At 37.1% G+C, this 24342-nt stretch overlaps 3 protein-coding genes and 1 long non-coding RNA gene across 4 annotated transcripts; all 4 read left to right on the top strand.

The window, feature by feature from the left end:
* Nucleotides 1-1685: 1685 nt before the first annotated feature.
* Nucleotides 1686-2207, top strand: LOC145975736 (uncharacterized). Its single transcript, XM_083106406.1, has one exon. It carries the CDS (start codon nt 1686-1688, stop codon nt 2205-2207), a length of 522 nt encoding a protein of 173 aa, XP_082962532.1.
* Nucleotides 2208-5135: 2928 nt separating this feature from the next.
* Nucleotides 5136-5972, top strand: LOC145975616 (uncharacterized). Its single transcript, XM_083106210.1, has 2 exons — nt 5136-5313; nt 5395-5972. The coding sequence occupies exons 1-2, from the start codon at nt 5207-5209 to the stop codon at nt 5954-5956; spliced, it is 669 nt and encodes a 222-aa protein (XP_082962336.1). The 5' UTR covers nt 5136-5206; the 3' UTR covers nt 5957-5972.
* Nucleotides 5973-8281: 2309 nt separating this feature from the next.
* On the top strand, nt 8282-9875 carry LOC145975490 (SNAPIN protein homolog). Its single transcript, XM_083105992.1, has 3 exons — nt 8282-8444; nt 8520-8747; nt 9118-9875. Exons 2-3 carry the CDS (start codon nt 8596-8598, stop codon nt 9158-9160), a joined length of 195 nt encoding a protein of 64 aa, XP_082962118.1. The 5' UTR covers nt 8282-8444; nt 8520-8595; the 3' UTR covers nt 9161-9875.
* An 11720-nt stretch (nt 9876-21595) lies between these two features.
* LOC145975701 (uncharacterized) lies at nt 21596-22794 on the top strand. The gene is made up of 2 exons (XR_014440060.1): nt 21596-21911; nt 22690-22794. It is a non-coding gene; the product is annotated as an uncharacterized LOC145975701 (long non-coding RNA).
* Nucleotides 22795-24342: the final 1548 nt, after the last annotated feature.

The raw sequence follows: 24342 nt of genomic DNA, 5'->3' as shown, positions 1-24342 counted from the left end.
TGACTACAAATGTCTCCATGGTAAATTTAACATCGGACGAGTGGGAAAAATTTCACAGCGCAACGCATTGCCATATTTGCGAAAAACCGTTTACGCAAGAAGACGATACACGCGTACGCGATCATTGTCATTTGACCGGACGATATAGGGGTCCCGCGCACTCAAATTGCAATCTAAATTACAAAGAATCATTATATATTCCGATAGTCTTCCATAATTTATCAGGTTACGACGCGCATTTCATTATCGAGGATATAGCCACAGCGTACGAAGGGGAAATCGAATTACTTCCAATAACCAAGGAAAAATATATATCGTTTACAAAAACTGTTAAAGTTGCACAAGACAATTGGAAAAATTATATAAAATTAAGTTTTATCGATTCGTACAAATTTCTTACGGCAAGTCTCGACAAATTGGCATCTTATCTAGACAAAGACAAATTCAAAATTTTAAAATCAGAATTTCAAAATTTATCTGCAGAAAATTTCAGTTTATTAACACGGAAAGGCGTCTTTCCGTACGAATACGTCGACTCTGTAGATAGGTTGCAAGATACGTGTTTACCACCGCGCGAATCGTTTTACAGTTCTTTGACCGGTGAAACTATATCCGAAAGCGATTACGCGCACGCCGAGAACATCTGGACGCGATTCTCCATTCGAACGCTAGGCGAGTATAGCGATTTGTACCTGAAAATCGACGTCTTGTTATTAGCCGATATTTTTGAAAACTTTCGCGATAGTTGCATCAAAAGTTACGGACTCGACCCCGCGTATTATTATACTCTTCCCGGATACACGTGGGATGCCATGTTAAAGCATACAAAGATTACATTCGAATTGCTTACCGACATCGACATGGTCATGTTTATCGAACGCGGTATACGCGGTGGTCTGAGTCAGTGTTCCAACAGATACGCGCGCGCTAATAACAAGTACATGCAACAATCGTACGATCCATTGAAACCATCGTCGTACTTGATGTATTTCGATGTAAATAATTTGTACGGATGGGCAATGTGTCAACCGTTGCCCTATGCCGATTTTCGATGGGTCGACGACGTGTCGAATTTTGACGTAGCATCGATCGCGTTAGATTCGCCTACGGGTTATATCCTCGAAGTCGATCTCGAGTACCCGCAACATCTTCACGATACGCACATTGACCTGCCGTTTTGCCCGACACGCGACAAGCCGCCCGGCAAGCGGCAAGACAAACTCCTCGCAACGCTATACGATAAGAAGCGTTACGTGATACACTACCGTAACCTACAGCAATGTACGCGACACGATCTTCGCGTTACAAAAATACATCGCATATTACAATTTACACAATCTCCGTGGCTTCACAGTTATATCGAATTAAATACACAGTTTAGAACACTCGCGAAAAATGATTTTGAAAAAAATTTATATAAACTGATAAATAACGCGGTATTTGGTAAGACGATGGAAAATGTGCGTAATCGTGTCGATGTAAAATTATTAACAAAGTGGGACGGACGATACGGAGCAGAAGCAATGATAGCGAAACCAAATTTTCATAGTAGAAGCGTCTTTTCGGAAAATTTGGTTGCCATAGAATTACGCAAACTTGAAGTGAAATTTTATAAACCAATCTATGTCGGCATGTGCATACTCGACATTTCTAAAACGTGCTTGTACGAATTTCATCATGAGTAGATGTCACCGCTATATCGTGATAAATGCCGGGTAATGTACACCGACACAGACAGTCTTATATACTACATTGAGTGCGAAGATGTCTATGAAAATATGAAACATGATATCGCTAGTTTCGATACGAGCGATTATCCAATTGATAACGCGTACGGTATACCGCTCGTGAATAAAAAAGTACCGGGTTTAATGAAAGATGAAAATAACGGCGCGATAATGACCGAATTCGTCGGGCTTAGAGCAAAAATGTATGCGATGAGAGTGGACGGGAAAAAGGATACGAAGAAGGTTAAAGGTGTCAAAAGTAACGTTGTTGCGAGAACGATAACATTCGACGATTACACGCGGTGTCTGAATGACGAAATAGAAATGACACGACAGCAATCTTGCATAAGATCGAAATTGCACAAAGTGTATACCGTCCGCGAGACGAAAATTGCTCTGAGTCCGTACGATGACAAGCGGTATATCGTACCTGATTCGACCGACACATTACCATGGGGACATTATAGGATACCATTATAATATAATATATATAATGTAATGTAATATAGTATGTGATATAATGTCAGATATTATTTTTGTATATGTATCTCATATGTATATGTATTTCATATATTGTATTATATACGATTATTGGAAAGGATGTATTAAAAAAGATTTTTGTATTTTTATATATTTCATGTATATTTTTTATATGTTGTACATATTTTTTCTTAAATTTAAAAATAAATACAATTTGTATGAATTAAATCACATTGTCCTTATGTATCCAAGAATTGTGCGAATTGTCAAATCCCAACCATTTCACGTAAACCTCGTTACCCCTCCTACGCAGTATTTTCTCCACGAGATACACGTCCGGATAATTCGCGCGATGCAACTCGTACTCGTAGAACGCTCCAGCGATAGATTTTTTGCGATAATCCTCCAGTAGATAGCTTACGGGATTAGTATGTTGTACTTTTGCAATTTTAAACACTTCGGTTGTCCAATTTGGCGTGTAACTTTTCTCGAAAACTGTCTTGTACTTGCTAACGCGTACCGAGTCACCTACTTTGAATTTCGCCGGACCCGCGATATTTACATGGTTGTACACAGTAGCCAAGAGTCTTTCAGCGATCGCGGGAGTAACGTCGACGGGTCGCATACCGATCGTTCGATGCTTGCGCGCGTTGTAATCCGATACGAGTCGCGGCAACGCGCTGATCCACTTGTAAGATCCGTTCAGCGTAAACATCTTCCACATGTCGTTTTTCAGCGTGCGATTGAATCGCTCAACGATCGATGCCTTCAATACCGAATATGTAGAATAGTGATTGATGTCATGTTTCCGCATGAGCCGTTGCACGTCAGCGTTATAAAATTCCTTCCCCATATCAGTCTGTAAGTTTTTCGGACATCTTTTGCTATCTCGAATTATCTCGGCGATAGCGTCAGCTGTCTCGCTTCCACCTTTACTCTTGAGTGGTATGGCCCACGCGTGCTTGCTCAACGCATCTATGACTGTGAGTATGTAGTGGTAACCTCTGTTGAAACGAGAGTACGGACGCATCTCGACAATGTCAGCTTGCCACAGGTCATCGTATCCCCGCACTATGACGTGTCTTCGGGGAAAATTTTTTCTCGCCGGCGCGTGCAATTCGTTCACCAACTGCCGTTTCTCTAAACTATGTTGTTTCTTCGCTTCCTCGGTTATTCCCGATCGCCGATCCATCGTTGTTTCGATTCGTCGATCAAACGATGTGTGCCTCGAGTATCACCGTGCGTTTTATCATTCGTTGCTAGACGTTCCTGGCCCGTTCGATAGCCGTTCATAGCTGTTCGATAGCCGTTCATAGCCGTTCGATAGCCGTTCGATAGCCGTTCGATAGCCGTTCGTAGCTGTTCGATAGCCGTTCGATAGCCGTTCGATAGCTGTTCATAGCTGTTCGTAGCTGTTCGATAACCGTTCGATAGCCGATCGATAGCCGTTTATAGCTGTTCGATAGCCGTTCCCAACCCGTTCGATAAACCTTTGCAGATGTTTAATAATTGTACAATAGCCGCTCCTAAACCGTTCACTACAGCCGCTCATTACAGGTTGATAGCCGTTTCTGAATTAGTGTTAATCGCACGCCGAAGCTCGTTTATCGCAGTCTGCAAAGCTCGCACGTCCCTCTCGAACGCAGTCAGCTTCTCGTCTGATTCTTTCTGCTGATTCTTCAACGTTTTAACGCATTGTTCCACGTACAGTTTGTTGACTGCATCGGTATCAGCCTCAGGATGCGCTACACGGCGAATCTTGCGCGACCTCGCGTCATAGTACGTAGCGACGCGACACAGAGTGTTTTGACGCAAGTAACTTGTCACCGATTTACCCCAATGATCGCTCGTTCTAATTGCTTCATTTCTCCGTTCGAATAATCCAAATTTGTTGATGGGCATTTTTTTCCTCGATGCGAGTGACGTCGATCGACTGATCAGTTTTGTCGAGACACCGTTTAATTTATAATAAGACCAACTTCGCGAAGTTCATCGATGATCGACAGGATCTCGTTGTCGTGAGCGTTGTGGCCAGCTCGGCGCGAAGCGTCGAGCAATCGTAGACGATCCACTAGCTCGTTGGGATCGTCCCAGTGCACGTAATCGATCTTATTGTCGGTTAGCGTCATTGCGCGAGGCATGAATACTCCCGTACCGCATTTTTTTCTTTTTCGATTCGATCGACATCAACGGTGCAATTATGTGTTTATACTTGTATCCCCTGTTGCTCTTTAATTGACCTTGCGCATCATATTGACGTTTATGCGCACTCGTCGCCATTAATATGCTCTTATATTTTTGCATATCGTCCTCAGTGTATATGTCATCATCGGGAATTCTCTTGAAGATCAACTCGTATAATCCAGGTGTACCAATGTACCTCACTTTGTCTATGATTATAGAGTCATCTGCACCGATGTCGAATCGTTTGTTACCGAGCCACATTTCATTCTCGTCGAAATAGACACCGTACACGTGATCGATCTGGTTTTTTTTATCGCCACTAAGGAGAGCGCCCATGTACTTTTGTGCCAGTGGCCCGAAGTGCTCTCGTAACATTTTTTGACCTTCCAACGTTTGTAACATGTTTCGAACAGATGGTGATTCGAGCGGGTTGCCCGTGGTTTCGAAAACATTTTCCATACCATTACCAATAGTATGCGATGTGGAAAACATGTTAAGAATTGTGCATTACAAAATGTATTTAAAATATTTAACTGGTGGTCGCAACGCCAGAAAGAATTGCAAGAGAATAAAATATGTAAACATTAATGTTTTATCTCTTATTTCCCCTCCCTAAACCTTTCCATGCGTTTCTAAGAATTTTTTGTCTGAGCGTTATCTCCCCTTCTCCTAAAACTCAAAACGTTAGAAGTATTAATCCCCCCACCACATTATACTTTTGGAAGATGAGCGTCATCTATACTCGGTTATTTCTTATACGATCAGTGTCGCGTTAACACCGCTCTCGTGGTTCACTTTTCATAACTCCCAGAGAAATGTACTACGTCGAAAGAAGCAGCAGCGGCAGCGGCGTCGGAAGACGCGTGAATAATTACGTATCGAGTCGTGATAAAACTCCATCGTTTGAGAACAAATGTGACGAGTAAGTTTTTCGTTTAACTTCTTTCTATTTTTATATTTTTACAAATTGTATTACTATTATTTAATTTTAATTTTTCTGTAGCATTTCGTTGGAACGTCGTGCGGTTCGTATACTAGGTAGACGATACGCATTGACAGCTACGGGATTCAAATTCCTCGACATTGGTATCAACGTGGGTCCACCGAGTTACGTGGAGATTGCCATAGGAGATCATCGAGGAAAGGAACTGATATTATCTCTCGAAACGTGGAAGGGACTCTACGAGCAACGTCGTAATATTCAAAATTTCCTTCGGAACGACTCTAAAGATGACTTCAATTTCATAAGCGTTGGACCGCTAACAGTGAGAGTTCGTACGATTAACGACGTCAAACTCATAAGTCTCGAATCTTCAAACGTATGCTTGATGATGGTCGAATCGACGTTACATCGTATGTTCGATCTCGATCACTGCATAGATGTAACTTTTGATCGATTGGATAAAATTATCCAAACAGTTGATGTCAAGTTTACGCAATTCTCCAATATCGCGTCCACTGTAATAAATCCGAAAGAAATATCAAATGTAATACGCGCGATTGCTGCTTTCAACAAGCATCAACTCGTCGATTGCGAACTGGCAGCTTTAGTTTTTAGTCCATAGTACGTAAGAAAAATATATAAAACATAAATAAAGAGTTTTAAGTCAAAATCATGACGTAATTTCTTCGCACGCATTTCCATCCACCCAATCCTTCAAAGAATATTTCTATTTATATTGTTTGTTAACTGGTAATATTGTATACTTGCGATAATACAGAGATGACAGAGAGAGATAAAAGGGATAAAGAGAGAAAGAGAGAGGGATATTCAGAGATTGTTGGAGGCACAAAAGAAAAATTCTTTTGTAACTGAACCTAGGGTTGAAAATGTGTTGTTATCTCGCTATGATTCATAGATTGCTCGAAAACGTCGGACCCCGAAATATTTCAAAAAATGTGTTGTTATCTACGTACTTCCATCCGCCCAATTCTTCAAAGAATACTTCTATTTATATTGTGTATGTTAAAAAATATAATGAAGAGGACTCTGCTGCACTAGAGTATCATTTCTTTCGTTGCTCTTCTGTGTTTCGGTAGTCTGCTGCACTAGAGTATCATTTCTTTCGTTGCTCTTCTGTGTTTCGGTGGTTTTGTGCAATGGCTGAAGAAAACATAATTATCATCGACGACGATACGGATGATGATTACGATTGGATGGATCCAGTTGTGGCGGAGAGGATGGAGATAGAGAGAGAGGAGAGAGAGAGGAGAGAGATGGAAGATGATAATCTCTATGAATCAGACGAGGAAATAGAAATAGAACCCATAGCAGACAGTGATTATGAGAGTGATAGTAGTGATGAACTAATACACACTAAACATCGAAATTTAGACTTGACTGAAATAATGGCATTGGATCACACGAAGATATGTTGTATATCTTACTACTATGTGAAAGATGAGTCCAAATATTGTACCGAGTGCTTCTATAGATTATCATTCCTGTTCTTAGAAGCTGGTTTTGTTCGGGAACATAGATGCACATATTATGAACATTTGGAAAATATGTCTTGCAAAGAATGTAACAAATCTTTGAATCAAATATTGGCCTGCAACATGTGCCCTATTTGCACAAATTAAAATAGATGATGGATAACATTGTAAGTATCTTAATTTATTATATATCAAAAGTATTTTAAAATAAATTATTAAAATAATTTAAACTAATGAAATGCGTATGTTTTCTTCTGTTTTCAGAAACGGCTTCTCCAACATAGCCCGACGGTCTATTTTATATATTATTATTTTTTATATTGTATACTTTTTATTAAACACACATTTAAATAAATTATATATATTTTTTTAATTGTAACAAAATCATGACGTAATTTCTTCGCACGCATTTCCATCCACCCAATCCTTCAAAGAATACTTCTATTTATATTGTTTGTTAACTGGTAATATTGTATAATATCTCAAAAATGTGTTGTTATCTCACTATGATTCACAGATTGCTCGAAAACGTCGGACCCCGAAATATCTCAAAATATAAGTTTATGACTAATATTGTATACTTGCGATAATACAGAGAGAAAGAGATATAAAAGGGATAAAGAGATAGATAGAGGGATAGAGGGATAGAGAGGGAGAGAGAGAGAGGGATAGAAATATAAAGGGATAAAGAGAGAGAGCGAGAGAGAGGGAGGAATAGAGAGAGACCCAAAATCTTCTTCATAGGAATACCGCCATTTTTGTTTATACGTGCGTCCCCCTCCCCGCAGCCCCCGCGCCACCGAAATTCCCTCCGTCCCGCGTGACGTCATCCCCCCTCCATCCTGCGTGACGTCATTCCCCCGCGCCGCTGAGATCCCCTCGCCCCTCACCCCCCTGAGATCCCAGCGTTAGAACTCTCCTAGTGCTAACTACTTAGATTCCACGATTTGCGTCTCTAACGCGTCCAATTTCTTACTCAATTTGACGAACATCTCCCAGAACTCTTTGTCCGTAGGATTATTCGTCTCTTTTCCGCCCGCGTTATCCGTGTCGCGAATTTCTTCTATATCTTCGTTCACGCGTTTTGCTTGCGCTCTTGTGAGGATATGTTCTCTCGATTTGACGGGTGATCGCATCACTCGCGCGCCCGTCGCTTCGATTTGCAATTTGTCGGTTTCAAGAGACACGGTAGTGTCTTTGCTAAGTCCCAGCGTAAGCAAAAAAATGCACTCCGTGTATTATTACGCGAGTCGGATTGAGAGTATAACTCGATATTTTTATTTCTCATATAACCGCTCAACGGATCGAGTTCTTAGTAGAATTAATCGATAGCTTGGGTTTAAATTAAATAATATAAGTGTTTTTATTTTTGCGCTACGTGCTCTGTAAACGGAGATACCATGATGCAAAGTCTGAAATGTGAAAATTTCGATTAAGAAACGTCGTCATGGTCATCGTCAACTCCTCTTAACGTAACAAAGAATATACAGAAATACGTTTCCAACGTCTGCCACAAGAATGCGCTAGCAGTGATTCACGCGACGCAGCGTTAGTAGCGCTCTGTGGCGTTAACGGTGCTTATAAATATGTTGTAAAAGGTTAAGTGTGTCACTTCAGGTAATTATATAAAATAATAATATACATATAACATTTATATATTTAGATTAGATTGTATCTATATTATTATTTCAGATTATATATATATATATATATATATATATATATATATCAAGAGACACGGTAGTGCCTACTTCACTACAGCTATAACATGGACGTGGACACAGCGAGTGACAATACATCTATCGACGACAAGATAGATGACTTTTGCGAAAATCCGACGCGGGATGCATTAACGGAAGGTCTTATGAGTCTCTTGAAACCTACGGTGGATCAACTGGACGAGAGAATTCGCGCCACAAGGTGACGTCAAGTTTTCTGTTCAGCGCGCATGCAATAATAGTAACATTTATTTTTCGCGTTTCTTCTTGCAAATTTACGTATATTTATTATTCTTATATTTCTTTCACAGTACGTACTATTTATTGCAAAATATATGTTTATTCATCGAATTGTAACGATAAAAAATTGCGATTTACTTACACAAGCAACATATATATCTTATTGTTACCTATTTTACAAGAATTCTTGAGCATTTTGAAAATCATTTTCAATTTTCATATATAATTATTGGAATGTTATAAAAAATTGTGCTTCTATCATGTACTACAAGTTGCGTACAAAAGTTGCGAAGAGTATTATTTTTTATGCATAACTATTCTCTTTGTTATAGGATATGTCAAATAGAGCTGAAGCAGCGGATTGTTATTACTTAACATTGATTACTTTGCAAGTTTTATAAAAGAAATTTCTTACAATTTTCACCGTAAATTATGGAAACTCCAGTAGTTAATTTATCAGATGAAGAACTCAAGACAGTTTATGATCCTTCTGAGGATTCGTATCTTTTAATAGATGCTTTGGAAGAAGATTTAGACATTCTGCATGCGATGAAACCTGTGATTTGTTTAGAAATAGGTAGTGATTCTGGTCTAGTCATCACAGCTCTAGCAATGGCATTGAAAAAATATAATGCTCATTTTATTGCAATTGATATAATCATTATAACATAGAATATTGAAATTCAAAATTTCAAAATTAAAAATAATTTATGCTTTGCGAAAGAAAATTAAAAATGAAAAGTAGTTTATGCAAAAGCATAGAAAGAAAAAATCATTATAACATAGAATATTGAAATTCAAAATTTCAAAATTAAAAATAATTTATGCTTTGCGAAAGAAAATTAAAAATGAAAAGTAGTTTATGCAAAAGCATAGAAAGAAAAAATAAATACTCTATGCTATGATGATATTACATACACACACGCACACGCATGTACACATATACAAACATATTTTTATATCATCATAACGTAGAATATTTAAATTTTCAAAATTAAAAATAGCTTATGCTTTGCAAAAGGAAATGAAAAATAAAAAGTAGTTTATGCAAAGCATAGAAAGAAAAAACAAAAAGACACATTTATAAAAAATATTCTATGTTATGATGATACACGCACGCACGCACGCACGCACGCACGCACGCACGCACGCACGCACGCACGCACGCACGCACGCACGCACGCACGCACGCACGCACGCACGCACGCACGCACGCACGCACGCACGCACGCACGCACGCACGCACGCACGCACGCACGCACGCACGCACGCACGCACGCACGCACGCACGCACGCACGCACGCACGCACGCACGCACGCACGCACGCACGCACGCACGCACGCACGCACGCACGCACGCACGCACGCACGCACGCACGCACGCACGCACGCACGCACGCACGCACGCACGCACGCACGCACGCACGCACGCACGCACGCACGCACGCACGCACGCACGCACGCACGCACGCACGCACGCACGCACGCACGCACGCACGCACGCACGCACGCACGCACGCACGCACGCACGCACGCACGCACGCACGCACGCACGCACGCACGCACGCACGCACGCACGCACGCACGCACGCACGCACGCACGCACGCACGCACGCACGCACGCACGCACGCACGCACGCACGCACGCACGCACGCACGCACGCACGCACGCACGCACGCACGCACGCACGCACGCACGCACGCACGCACGCACGCACGCACGCACGCACGCACGCACGCACGCACGCACGCACGCACGCACGCACGCACGCACGCACGCACGCACGCACGCACGCACGCACGCACGCACGCACGCACGCACGCACGCACGCACGCACGCACGCACGCACGCACGCACGCACGCACGCACGCACGCACGCACGCACGCACGCACGCACGCACGCACGCACGCACGCACGCACGCACGCACGCACGCACGCACGCACGCACGCACGCACGCACGCACGCACGCACGCACGCACGCACGCACGCACGCACGCACGCACGCACGCACGCACGCACGCACGCACGCACGCACGCACGCACGCACGCACGCACGCACGCACGCACGCACGCACGCACGCACGCACGCACGCACGCACGCACGCACGCACGCACGCACGCACGCACGCACGCACGCACGCACGCACGCACGCACGCACGCACGCACGCACGCACGCACGCACGCACGCACGCACGCACGCACGCACGCACGCACGCACGCACGCACGCACGCACGCACGCACGCACGCACGCACGCACGCACGCACGCACGCACGCACGCACGCACGCACGCACGCACGCACGCACGCACGCACGCACGCACGCACGCACGCACGCACGCACGCACGCACGCACGCACGCACGCACGCACGCACGCACGCACGCACGCACGCACGCACGCACGCACGCACGCACGCACGCACGCACGCACGCACGCACGCACGCACGCACGCACGCACGCACGCACGCACGCACGCACGCACGCACGCACGCACGCACGCACGCACGCACGCACGCACGCACGCACGCACGCACGCACGCACGCACGCACGCACGCACGCACGCACGCACGCACGCACGCACGCACGCACGCACGCACGCACGCACGCACGCACGCACGCACGCACGCACGCACGCACGCACGCACGCACGCACGCACGCACGCACGCACGCACGCACGCACGCACGCACGCACGCACGCACGCACGCACGCACGCACGCACGCACGCACGCACGCACGCACGCACGCACGCACGCACGCACGCACGCACGCACGCACGCACGCACGCACGCACGCACGCACGCACGCACGCACGCACGCACGCACGCACGCACGCACGCACGCACGCACGCACGCACGCACGCACGCACGCACGCACGCACGCACGCACGCACGCACGCACGCACGCACGCACGCACGCACGCACGCACGCACGCACGCACGCACGCACGCACGCACGCACGCACGCACGCACGCACGCACGCACGCACGCACGCACGCACGCACGCACGCACGCACGCACGCACGCACGCACGCACGCACGCACGCACGCACGCACGCACGCACGCACGCACGCACGCACGCACGCACGCACGCACGCACGCACGCACGCACGCACGCACGCACGCACGCACGCACGCACGCACGCACGCACGCACGCACGCACGCACGCACGCACGCACGCACGCACGCACGCACGCACGCACGCACGCACGCACGCACGCACGCACGCACGCACGCACGCACGCACGCACGCACGCACGCACGCACGCACGCACGCACGCACGCACGCACGCACGCACGCACGCACGCACGCACGCACGCACGCACGCACGCACGCACGCACGCACGCACGCACGCACGCACGCACGCACGCACGCACGCACGCACGCACGCACGCACGCACGCACGCACGCACGCACGCACGCACGCACGCACGCACGCACGCACGCACGCACGCACGCACGCACGCACGCACGCACGCACGCACGCACGCACGCACGCACGCACGCACGCACGCACGCACGCACGCACGCACGCACGCACGCACGCACGCACGCACGCACGCACGCACGCACGCACGCACGCACGCACGCACGCACGCACGCACGCACGCACGCACGCACGCACGCACGCACGCACGCACGCACGCACGCACGCACGCACGCACGCACGCACGCACGCACGCACGCACGCACGCACGCACGCACGCACGCACGCACGCACGCACGCACGCACGCACGCACGCACGCACGCACGCACGCACGCACGCACGCACGCACGCACGCACGCACGCACGCACGCACGCACGCACGCACGCACGCACGCACGCACGCACGCACGCACGCACGCACGCACGCACGCACGCACGCACGCACGCACGCACGCACGCACGCACGCACGCACGCACGCACGCACGCACGCACGCACGCACGCACGCACGCACGCACGCACGCACGCACGCACGCACGCACGCACGCACGCACGCACGCACGCACGCACGCACGCACGCACGCACGCACGCACGCACGCACGCACGCACGCACGCACGCACGCACGCACGCACGCACGCACGCACGCACGCACGCACGCACGCACGCACGCACGCACGCACGCACGCACGCACGCACGCACGCACGCACGCACGCACGCACGCACGCACGCACGCACGCACGCACGCACGCACGCACGCACGCACGCACGCACGCACGCACGCACGCACGCACGCACGCACGCACGCACGCACGCACGCACGCACGCACGCACGCACGCACGCACGCACGCACGCACGCACGCACGCACGCACGCACGCACGCACGCACGCACGCACGCACGCACGCACGCACGCACGCACGCACGCACGCACGCACGCACGCACGCACGCACGCACGCACGCACGCACGCACGCACGCACGCACGCACGCACGCACGCACGCACGCACGCACGCACGCACGCACGCACGCACGCACGCACGCACGCACGCACGCACGCACGCACGCACGCACGCACGCACGCACGCACGCACGCACGCACGCACGCACGCACGCACGCACGCACGCACGCACGCACGCACGCACGCACGCACGCACGCACGCACGCACGCACGCACGCACGCACGCACGCACGCACGCACGCACGCACGCACGCACGCACGCACGCACGCACGCACGCACGCACGCACGCACGCACGCACGCACGCACGCACGCACGCACGCACGCACGCACGCACGCACGCACGCACGCACGCACGCACGCACGCACGCACGCACGCACGCACGCACGCACGCACGCACGCACGCACGCACGCACGCACGCACGCACGCACGCACGCACGCACGCACGCACGCACGCACGCACGCACGCACGCACGCACGCACGCACGCACGCACGCACGCACGCACGCACGCACGCACGCACGCACGCACGCACGCACGCACGCACGCACGCACGCACGCACGCACGCACGCACGCACGCACGCACGCACGCACGCACGCACGCACGCACACGCATACACATTTAAATATTAATAAAAATTAAAAATATTATTTCTATAACGGGCTGAGGTTCTTGGATTGGAACTTCGGCCTCGGGCTCGTCCTCTCGACCGTCCCGCTCTAGCCCATCATGCACGCGGTTGTTCTACAATAAAAAAAATATTTTAATGTTATTTTATTTGAATATAATATTTAAAGAAGAACTGCACGGATTAACTATATTGAAAGTTAGTAAATCTAATTTTAATATATGTACATTCAGATTCATGAATTTAACATTACGCAAAATACTTTTAGCTTTTTAAAATATAAAAATAATTATTTGTGAATTAAAAATTTCTTTTGTAAAATATAATTTATACGACACAAAAATTCATGAAAATAAAAATTTTAATTCTATAGAAGGCTAAAAATACTTTGGGCAATGTTAAATTCATAAATCTGAAAATGTAATAGATTTATTAACTTTTAACATAGCTGATTCATTTAGCTGATTCCTTTATAATTAACGTGCCAATTATATAATTCAAAATTATTTACCTCTTACTTGCCCCGCTGTCGTTATCGGTGACGACGGCGGCGGTGGCAGCGGTGACGACGCTGACGGCGATGGCAGCGGTGACGACGTTGACGGCGGCAGTGGCGGCGATTCTTTTTGTGTTTCCATTAATTTTTGTGATTCCATTAATTTTTGTATTTTTTTTTTAAGTATTATATTTTCTTTTAAAGCCGCTTCAGCCTCAACACGTAAAAAGGACGACAATTCAATTTCTGGCTCCATTTCTTCCATATTGTAGGTTCTGAAAGAATGGAAACATATAAAATATATATTATAAAATATGTTTAGAAATGATAGTAGAAATGATACATAATAAATGATTGATCTTCATTTTAATCTTTTATTGTAATGCATATATGTATTGTGTGTGCAACACAAATATGAATTACAATAAAAAATAAGTAATTACAATAAGTGAATTACAATAAAAATAGTAAAATAAATTTTTATTCCCTTGTCATCTATCATTTCTTACGCATATGTATTAATAATATAATGTCTTACACTTACTTTTTAAGGTTTTTCTTCATTTTCCTTTTCGTTAGATCTGAAAATAGAAATGTATAAAATATATTGTACAATATAAAATATTTTTATATTTTGTATTACAATAAAAGATTAAAATAAAAATTAATTCTTTGTCATCTGTTTTTATTATATATTTCTATATTTTTATTATATATATGTATTACAATATGTATTACAATAAAGTGTTAAAATAAAAGTTAACCAAGTATTGTGTGTGCAATACATATGCATTATAATAAAAGATTAAGATAATAAAATATTAAAATAGATTATAAAACATTTTTATAATGAAATAATAGATTGTTATCTATCATTTCTATAAAAAATTTTATAATATTTTATTATTTTATATATTTTATTATTTTAATCCTTGTTGTAATGCATATGAGTTGCACACACAATACTTGGTTAACCTTTATTTTAATCTTTTATTGTAATACATATATATGTGTTATACGCAGAAGTACATATAGTTACGTATCGCAACAACTAATGGTTAGTTTTAATTTTAATCGTCTATTTTAATTTTTTATTATAATGCATTTGTATTGCATGCAACATATAGTAATATATATGTATTATAACAATCATTAGTTATTGCGATGAGTAATTATATGTATTTGTATGTATAATACATATATGAATTATAATAAGACATTTAAATAAAAGTTAAACAGTATCATGAGTGAAACATATATAATAGAAGATTATAATAAAAGATTGAAATAAAATATATAAAATAATAAATTATATTATAAAATATCTTTATAGATATTATTAATAATCATTGCTTACCTTTTGTGAGTTTCATTATCATTAATTGTTGCTGGTTCTTTTTCGTTTCTGGAACTGTAAATGTATAATATAAGTTATAAAATATTTGTATAAAAATGATAGAAAACCCTTTCGATCAGTCCCATATAAAAGAATGTTGTAATGTATCAACAATAATTTCGTGAAGACTGCTTCATATTCTGCATTATTTATGAACTGTGAAAAAATATTTAGGTAAGTTGCCAACACTACCGTGTCTCTTGATAATTTGTCTTTATTTTCCTTACTATTAAAAATAGAATTAAATAACTCACTTTTTCTCCGTTCCATTTATATATTCAATGATAAATTAGATAAGCAAAGCAACGATTATTCATTAATGGATTTATAAGTATTAATTGTGAATAATAAATGTAGATTTCTAATGACATATTGATTTGTAATTATCCGTTATTTTTGCAATAAGAATAGCAAAGAAGTTTGAAGGATCTGAATATCTATATAGTAAGCAAAGAGGACCGTCGAATTTTAATGAAATATGACGGGGATGGTGGCGGGTTCTTTGCTCATTTATTTAAAGATGTTTAACATATAGTACAAAAAAGAGTGATATCCCTAAAAAAATTACCCTTTTAAAAAAAAGGTAAAAAAAGGTGCTAAGTCCGCGTAAAAAACAGTATATGTATTTGCAAAATAGTGTATTATTAACTGTAAAAAACTATTGTAAAAAACCTGTCTCCAAAATAGTGTTATTTTAAAACTGTAAAAAACTACTGTAAAAAACCTATCTTCAAAATAGGATTATTTTAATCTACAAAATAGTTATTTTAATCTGCACAAAATAGTGTTATTTTAAACCGTAAAAAATTGTTCTACAAATTATTTTAATTTTGTGTAAAATTGTATATCCTACAAAAATAATGATATCAAAAAAATTGCGCTAAGTGAAAATAAAAACTTATAAAAATATTTTAACCAAAAAAAGTTATACAAAATAGTTGTTTTAATTTTCTACATTATATCCTAGAAAAATGATGATATCCAAAAATTACGCTAATTGAAAATGAAAACTTAAAATATTTTAACTAAAAAAAATTGTACAAAATAATTGTTTTAATTTCCTACAAATAATATTAAAAAGTTGCGCCAACTGAATAAAAATTTTCACTATAAAATATACATTTCTTTTTTATTTCCAATATTAAAAGAAAAATGATATTAAATGAATTGTAATATATCTATTATAAAAAATCGTTGAAAATATGAACAATCATATACATTGCAATAATCATATGCATATATCCTGAAAAGTTTAATTAAAAAAAAAAAAAGGAAATGATAATACAAAATACAAAATTAAAAATTATTAAAAAAATTAAAAATTAGAAATTAATAAAAAAAAATAAAAATTTATATAAAAATTAAAAATTAATACATATAAAAAAATTTTAGTTAAAAAACTTAGCGCTGCTACGTTGAATAATGTGCCAATGAAATTAGCAGCGCTAAGTTTTTTAACTAAAATTTTTTTATATATATTAATTTTTAATTTTTATATAAATTTTTATTTTTTTTTTATTAATTTCTAATTTTTAATTTTTTTAATAATTTTTAATTTTGTATTTTGTATTATCATTTCCTTTTTTTTTTTTTTAATTAAACTTTTCAGGATATATGCATATGATTATTGCAATGTATATGATTGTTCATATTTTCAACGATTTTTTATAATAGATATATTACAATTCATTTAATATCATTTTTCTTTTAATACTGGAAATAAAAAAGAAATGTATATTTTATAGTGAAAATTTTTATTCAGTTGGCGCAACTTTTTAATATTATTTGTAGGAAATTAAAACAATTATTTTGTACAATTTTTTTTAGTTAAAATATTTTAAGTTTTCATTTTCAATTAGCGTAATTTTTGGATATCATCATTTTTCTAGGATATAATGTAGAAAATTAAAACAACTATTTTGTATAACTTTTTTTGGTTAAAATATTTTTATAAGTTTTTATTTTCACTTAGCGCAATTTTTTTGATATCATTATTTTTGTAGGATATACAATTTTACACAAAATTAAAATAATTTGTAGAACAATTTTTTACGGTTTAAAATAACACTATTTTGTGCAGATTAAAATAACTATTTTGTAGATTAAAATAATCCTATTTTGAAGATAGGTTTTTTACAGTAGTTTTTTACAGTTTTAAAATAACACTATTTTGGAGACAGGTTTTTTACAATAGTTTTTTACAGTTAATAATACACTATTTTGCAAATACATATACTGTTTTTTACGCGGACTTAGCACCTTTTTTACCTTTTTTTTAAAAGGGTAATTTTTTTAGGGATATTATTAACTGTAAAAAACTATTGTAAAAAACCTGTCTCCAAAATAGTGTTATTTTAAAACTGTAAAAAACTACTGTAAAAAACCTATCTTCAAAATAGGATTATTTTAATCTACAAAATAGTTATTTTAATCTGCACAAAATAGTGTTATTTTAAACCGTAAAAAATTGTTCTACAAATTATTTTAATTTTGTGTAAAATTGTATATCCTACAAAAATAATGATATCAAAAAAATTGCGCTAAGTGAAAATAAAAACTTATAAAAATATTTTAACCAAAAAAAGTTATACAAAATAGTTGTTTTAATTTTCTACATTATATCCTAGAAAAATGATGATATCCAAAAATTACGCTAATTGAAAATAAAAACTTAAAATATTTTAACTAAAAAAAATTGTACAATATAATTGTTTTAATTTCCTACAAATAATATTAAAAAGTTGCGCCAACTGAATAAAAATTTTCACTATAAAATATACATTTCTTTTTTATTTCCAATATTAAAAGAAAAATGATATTAAATGAATTGTAATATATCTATTATAAAAAATCGTTGAAAATATGAACAATCATATACATTGCAATAATCATATGCATATATTCTGAAAAATTTAATAAAAAAAAAAAGGAAATGATAATACAAAATACAAAATTAAAAATTATTTAAAAAATTAAAAATTAGAAATTAATAAAAAAAAATAAAAATTTATATAAAAATTAAAAATTAATACATATAAAAAAATTTTAGTTAAAAAGCTTAGCGCTGCTACGTTGAATAATGTGCTAATGAAATTAGCAGCGCTAAGTTTTTTAACTAAAATTTTTTTATATGTATTAATTTTTAATTTTTATATAAATTTTTATTTTTTTTTTATTAATTTCTAATTTTTAATTTTTTTAATAATTTTTAATTTTGTATTTTGTATTATCATTTCCTTTTTTTTTTTTTAATTAAACTTTTCAGGATATATGCATATGATTATTGCAATGTATATGATTGTTCATATTTTCAACGATTTTTTATAATAGATATATTACAATTCATTTAATATCATTTTTCTTTTAATATTGGAAATAAAAAAGAAATGTATATTTTATAGTGAAAATTTTTATTCAGTTGGCGCAACTTTTTAATATTATTTGTAGGAAATTAAAACAATTATTTTGTACAATTTTTTTTAGTTAAAATATTTTAAGTTTTCATTTTCAATTAGCGTAATTTTTGGATATCATCATTTTTCTAGGATATAATGTAGAAAATTAAAACAACTATTTTGTATAACTTTTTTTGGTTAAAATATTTTTATAAGTTTTTATTTTCACTTAGCGCAATTTTTTTGATATCATTATTTTTGTAGGATATACAATTTTACACAAAATTAAAATAATTTGTAGAACAATTTTTTACGGTTTAAAATAACACTATTTTGTGCAGATTAAAATAACTATTTTGTAGATTAAAATAATCCTATTTTGAAGATAGGTTTTTTACAGTAGTTTTTTACAGTTTTAAAATAACACTATTTTGGAGACAGGTTTTTTACAATAGTTTTTTACAGTTAATAATATCCCTAAAAAAATTACCCTTTTAAAAAAAAGGTAAAAAAGGTGCTAAGTCCGCGTAAAAAACAGTATATGTATTTGCAAAATAGTGTATTATTAACTGTAAAAAACTATTGTAAAAAACCTGTCTCCAAAATAGTGTTATTTTAAAACTGTAAAAAACTACTGTAAAAAACCTATCTTCAAAATAGGATTATTTTAATCTACAAAATAGTTATTTTAATCTGCACAAAATAGTGTTATTTTAAACCGTAAAAAATTGTTCTACAAATTATTTTAATTTTGTGTAAAATTGTATATCCTACAAAAATAATGATATCAAAAAAATTGCGCTAAGTGAAAATAAAAACTTATAAAAATATTTTAACCAAAAAAAGTTATACAAAATAGTTGTTTTAATTTTCTACATTATATCCTAGAAAAATGATGATATCCAAAAATTACGCTAATTGAAAATGAAAACTTAAAATATTTTAACTAAAAAAAATTGTACAAAATAATTGTTTTAATTTCCTACAAATAATATTAAAAAGTTGCGCCAACTGAATAAAAATTTTCACTATAAAATATACATTTCTTTTTTATTTCCAGTATTAAAAGAAAAATGATATTAAATGAATTGTAATATATCTATTATAAAAAATCGTTGAAAATATGAACAATCATATACATTGCAATAATCATATGCATATATCCTGAAAAGTTTAATTAAAAAAAAAAAAAGGAAATGATAATACAAAATACAAAATTAAAAATTATTAAAAAAATTAAAAATTAGAAATTAATAAAAAAAAAATAAAAATTTATATAAAAATTAAAAATTAATATATATAAAAAAATTTTAGTTAAAAAACTTAGCGCTGCTAATTTCATTAGCACATTATTCAACGTAGCAGCGCTAAGTTTTTTAACTAAAATTTTTTTATATGTATTAATTTTTAATTTTTATATAAATTTTTTTTTTTTTTATTAATTTCTAATTTTTAATTTTTTTAATAATTTTTAATTTTGTATTTTGTATTATCATTTCCTTTTTTTTTTTTTTAATTAAACTTTTCAGGATATATGCATATGATTATTGCAATGTATATGATTGTTCATATTTTCAACGATTTTTTATAATAGATATATTACAATTCATTTAATATCATTTTTCTTTTAATATTGGAAATAAAAAAGAAATGTATATTTTATAGTGAAAATTTTTATTCAGTTGGCGCAACTTTTTAATATTATTTGTAGGAAATTAAAACAATTATTTTGTACAATTTTTTTTAGTTAAAATATTTTAAGTTTTCATTTTCAATTAGCGTAATTTTTGGATATCATCATTTTTCTAGGATATAATGTAGAAAAGTAAAACAACTATTTTGTATAACTTTTTTTGGTTAAAATATTTTTATAAGTTTTTATTTTCACTTAGCGCAATTTTTTTGATATCATTATTTTTGTAGGATATACAATTTTACACAAAATTAAAATAATTTGTAGAACAATTTTTTACGGTTTAAAATAACACTATTTTGTGCAGATTAAAATAACTATTTTGTAGATTAAAATAATCCTATTTTGAAGATAGGTTTTTTACAGTAGTTTTTTACAGTTTTAAAATAACACTATTTTGGAGACAGGTTTTTTACAATAGTTTTTTACAGTTAATAATACACTATTTTGCAAATACATATACTGTTTTTTACGCGGACTTAGCACCTTTTTTACCGTTTTTTTAAAAGGGTAATTTTTTTAGGGATATCACTCTTTTTTGTATTATATGTTAAACATCTTTAAATAAATGAGCAAAGAACCCGCCATCACCCCCGTCATATTTCATTAAAATTCGACGGTCCTCTTTGCTTACTATATAGATATTCAGATCCTTCAAACTTCTTTGCTATTCTTATTGCAAAAATAACGGATAATTACAAATCAATATGTCATTAGAAATCTACATTTATTATTCACAATTAATACTTATAAATCCATTAATGAATAATCGTTGCTTTGCTTATCTAATTCATCATTGAATATATAAATGGAACGGAGAAAAAGTGAGTTATTTAATTCTATTTTTAATAGTAAGGAAAATAAAGACAAATTATCAAGAGACACGGTAGTGTTGGCAACTTACCTAAATATTTTTTCACAGTTCATAAATAATGCAGAATATGAAGCAGTCTTCACGAAATTATTGTTGATACATTACAACATTCTTTTATATGGGACTGATCGAAAGGGTTTTCTATCATTTTTATACAAATATTTTATAACTTATATTATACATTTACAGTTCCAGAAACGAAAAAGAACCAGCAACAATTAATGATAATGAAACTCACAAAAGGTAAGCAATGATTATTAATAATATCTATAAAGATATTTTATAATATAATTTATTATTTTATATATTTTATTTCAATCTTTTATTATAATCTTCTATTATATATGTTTCACGCATGATACTGTTTAACTTTTATTTAAATGTCTTATTATAATTCATATATGTATTATACATACAAATACATATAATTACTCATCGCAATAACTAATGATTGTTATAATACATATATATTACTATATGTTGCATGCGCAATACAAATGCATTATAATAAAAAATTAAAATAGACCATTAAAATTAAAACTAACCATTAGTTGTTGCGATACGTAACTATATGTACTTCTGCGTATAACACATATATATGTATTACAATAAAAGATTAAAATAAAGGTTAACCAAGTATTGTGTGTGCAACTCATATGCATTACAATAAGGATTAAAATAATAAAATATATAAAATAATAAAATATTATAAAATTTTTTATAGAAATGATACATAACAATCTATTATTTCATTATAAAAATGTTTTATAATCTATTTTAATATTTTATTATCTTAATCTTTTATTATAATGCATATGTATTGCACACACAATACTTGCTTAACTTTTATTTTAACACTTTATTGTAATACATATTGTAATACATATATATAATAAAAATATAGAAATATATAATAAAAATAGATGACAAAGAATTAATTTTTATTTTAATCTTTTATTGTAATACATAATATAAAAATATTTTATATTGTACAATATATTTTATACATTTCTATTTTCAGATCTAACGAAAAGGAAAATGAAGAAAATCCTAAAAAGTAAGTGTAACACATTATATTATTAATACATATGCGTAAGAAATGATAGATAACAAGGGAATAAAAATTTATTTTACTATTTTTATTGTTCACTTATTGTAATTACTTATTTTTTATTGTAATTCATATTTGTGTTGCACACACAATACATATATGCATTACAATAAAAGATTAAAATGAAGATTAATCATTTATTATCTATCATTTCTACTATCATTTCTAAACATATTTTATAATATATATTTTATATGTTTCCATTCTTTCAGAACCTACAATATGGAAGAAATGGAGCCAGAAATTGAATTGTCGTCCTTTTTACGTGTTGAGGCTGAAGCGGCTTTAAAAGAAAATATAATACTTAAAAAAAAATACAAAAATTAATGGAAACACAAAAATTAATGGAAACACAAAAAGAATCGCCGCCACCAACGATGGCATCACTACCACCGCCACTGCCGCCGTCAACGTCGTCACCGCTGCCATCGCCGTCAGCGTCGTCACCGCTGCCACCTCCGCCGTCGTCACCGATAACGACAGCGGGGCAAGTAAGAGGTAAATAATTTTGAATTATATAATTGGCACGTTAATTATAAAGGAATCAGCTAAATGAATCAGCTATGTTAAAAGTTAATAAATCCATTACATTTTCAGATTTATGAATTTAACATTGCCCAAAGTATTTTTAGCCTTCTATAGAATTAAAATTTTTATTTTCATGAATTTTTGTGTCGTATAAATTATATTTTACAAAAGAAATTTTTAATTCACAAATAATTATTTTTATATTTTAAAAGGCTAAAAGTATTTTGCGTAATGTTAAATTCATGAATCTGAATGTACATATATTAAAATTAGATTTATTAACTTTCAATATAGTTAATCCGTGCAGTTCTTCTTTAAATATTATATTCAAATAAAATAACATTAAAATATTTCTTTTATTGTAGAACAACCGCGTGCACGATGGGCTAGAGCGGGACGGTCGAGAGGACGAGGCCGAGGCCGAAGTTCCAATCCAAGAACCTCAGCCCGTTATAGAAATAATATTTTTAATTTTTATTAATATTTAAATGTGTATGCGTGTGCGTGTGTGTGCGTGTGTGTGTGTATCATCATAACATAGAATATTTTTTATAAATGTGTCTTTTTGTTTTTTCTTTCTATGCTTTGCACAAACTACTTTTTATTTTTCATTTCCTTTTGCAAAGCATAAGCTATTTTTAATTTTGAAAATTTAAATATTCTACGTTATGATGATATAAAAATATGTTTGTATATGTGTACATGCATGTGCGTGTGTGTATGTAATATCATCATAGCATAGAGTATTTATTTTTTCTTTCTATGCTTTTGCATAAACTACTTTTCATTTTTTTCATTTTTAATTTTCTTTCGCAAAGCATAAGTTATTTTTAATTTTGAAATTTTGAATTTCAATACTCTATGTTATGATGATATAAAAATATGTTTGTGTGTGTGTGCGCGTGTGTATATGTGTGTGTGTGTGTGTGTACATCATCATAACATAGAATATTTTTTTTTATAAATGTGTTTTTTCGTTTTTTCTTTCTATGCTTTGCATAAACTACTTTTTATTTTTAATTTTCTTTTGCAAAG

The sequence above is a fragment of the Camponotus vicinus genome, unplaced genomic scaffold (genome assembly GCF_025532165.1).
Source record: "Camponotus vicinus isolate PSW18456_S1 unplaced genomic scaffold, iyCamVici1.0 SCAF_8, whole genome shotgun sequence".
NCBI classification, from domain to species: domain Eukaryota; kingdom Metazoa; phylum Arthropoda; class Insecta; order Hymenoptera; family Formicidae; genus Camponotus; species Camponotus vicinus.
This window is presented reverse-complemented; position numbering and strand designations above follow the sequence as displayed.

Bases quoted from the DNA above. Each gene is read 5' to 3' on its own strand.
- LOC145975736 (XM_083106406.1), top strand. From the start codon at position 1,686: ATGTCACCGCTATATCGTGATAAATGCCGGGTAATGTACACCGACACA.
- LOC145975490 (XM_083105992.1), top strand. From the start codon at position 8,596: ATGGACGTGGACACAGCGAGTGACAATACATCTATCGACGACAAGATA. The intron at 8,748-9,117 runs GTGACGTCAAGT...TCTTTGTTATAG, and splicing joins GAGAGAATTCGCGCCACAAG to GATATGTCAAATAGAGCTGA.
- LOC145975616 (XM_083106210.1), top strand. From the start codon at position 5,207: ATGTACTACGTCGAAAGAAGCAGCAGCGGCAGCGGCGTCGGAAGACGC. The intron at 5,314-5,394 runs GTAAGTTTTTCG...ATTTTTCTGTAG, and splicing joins TTTGAGAACAAATGTGACGA to CATTTCGTTGGAACGTCGTG.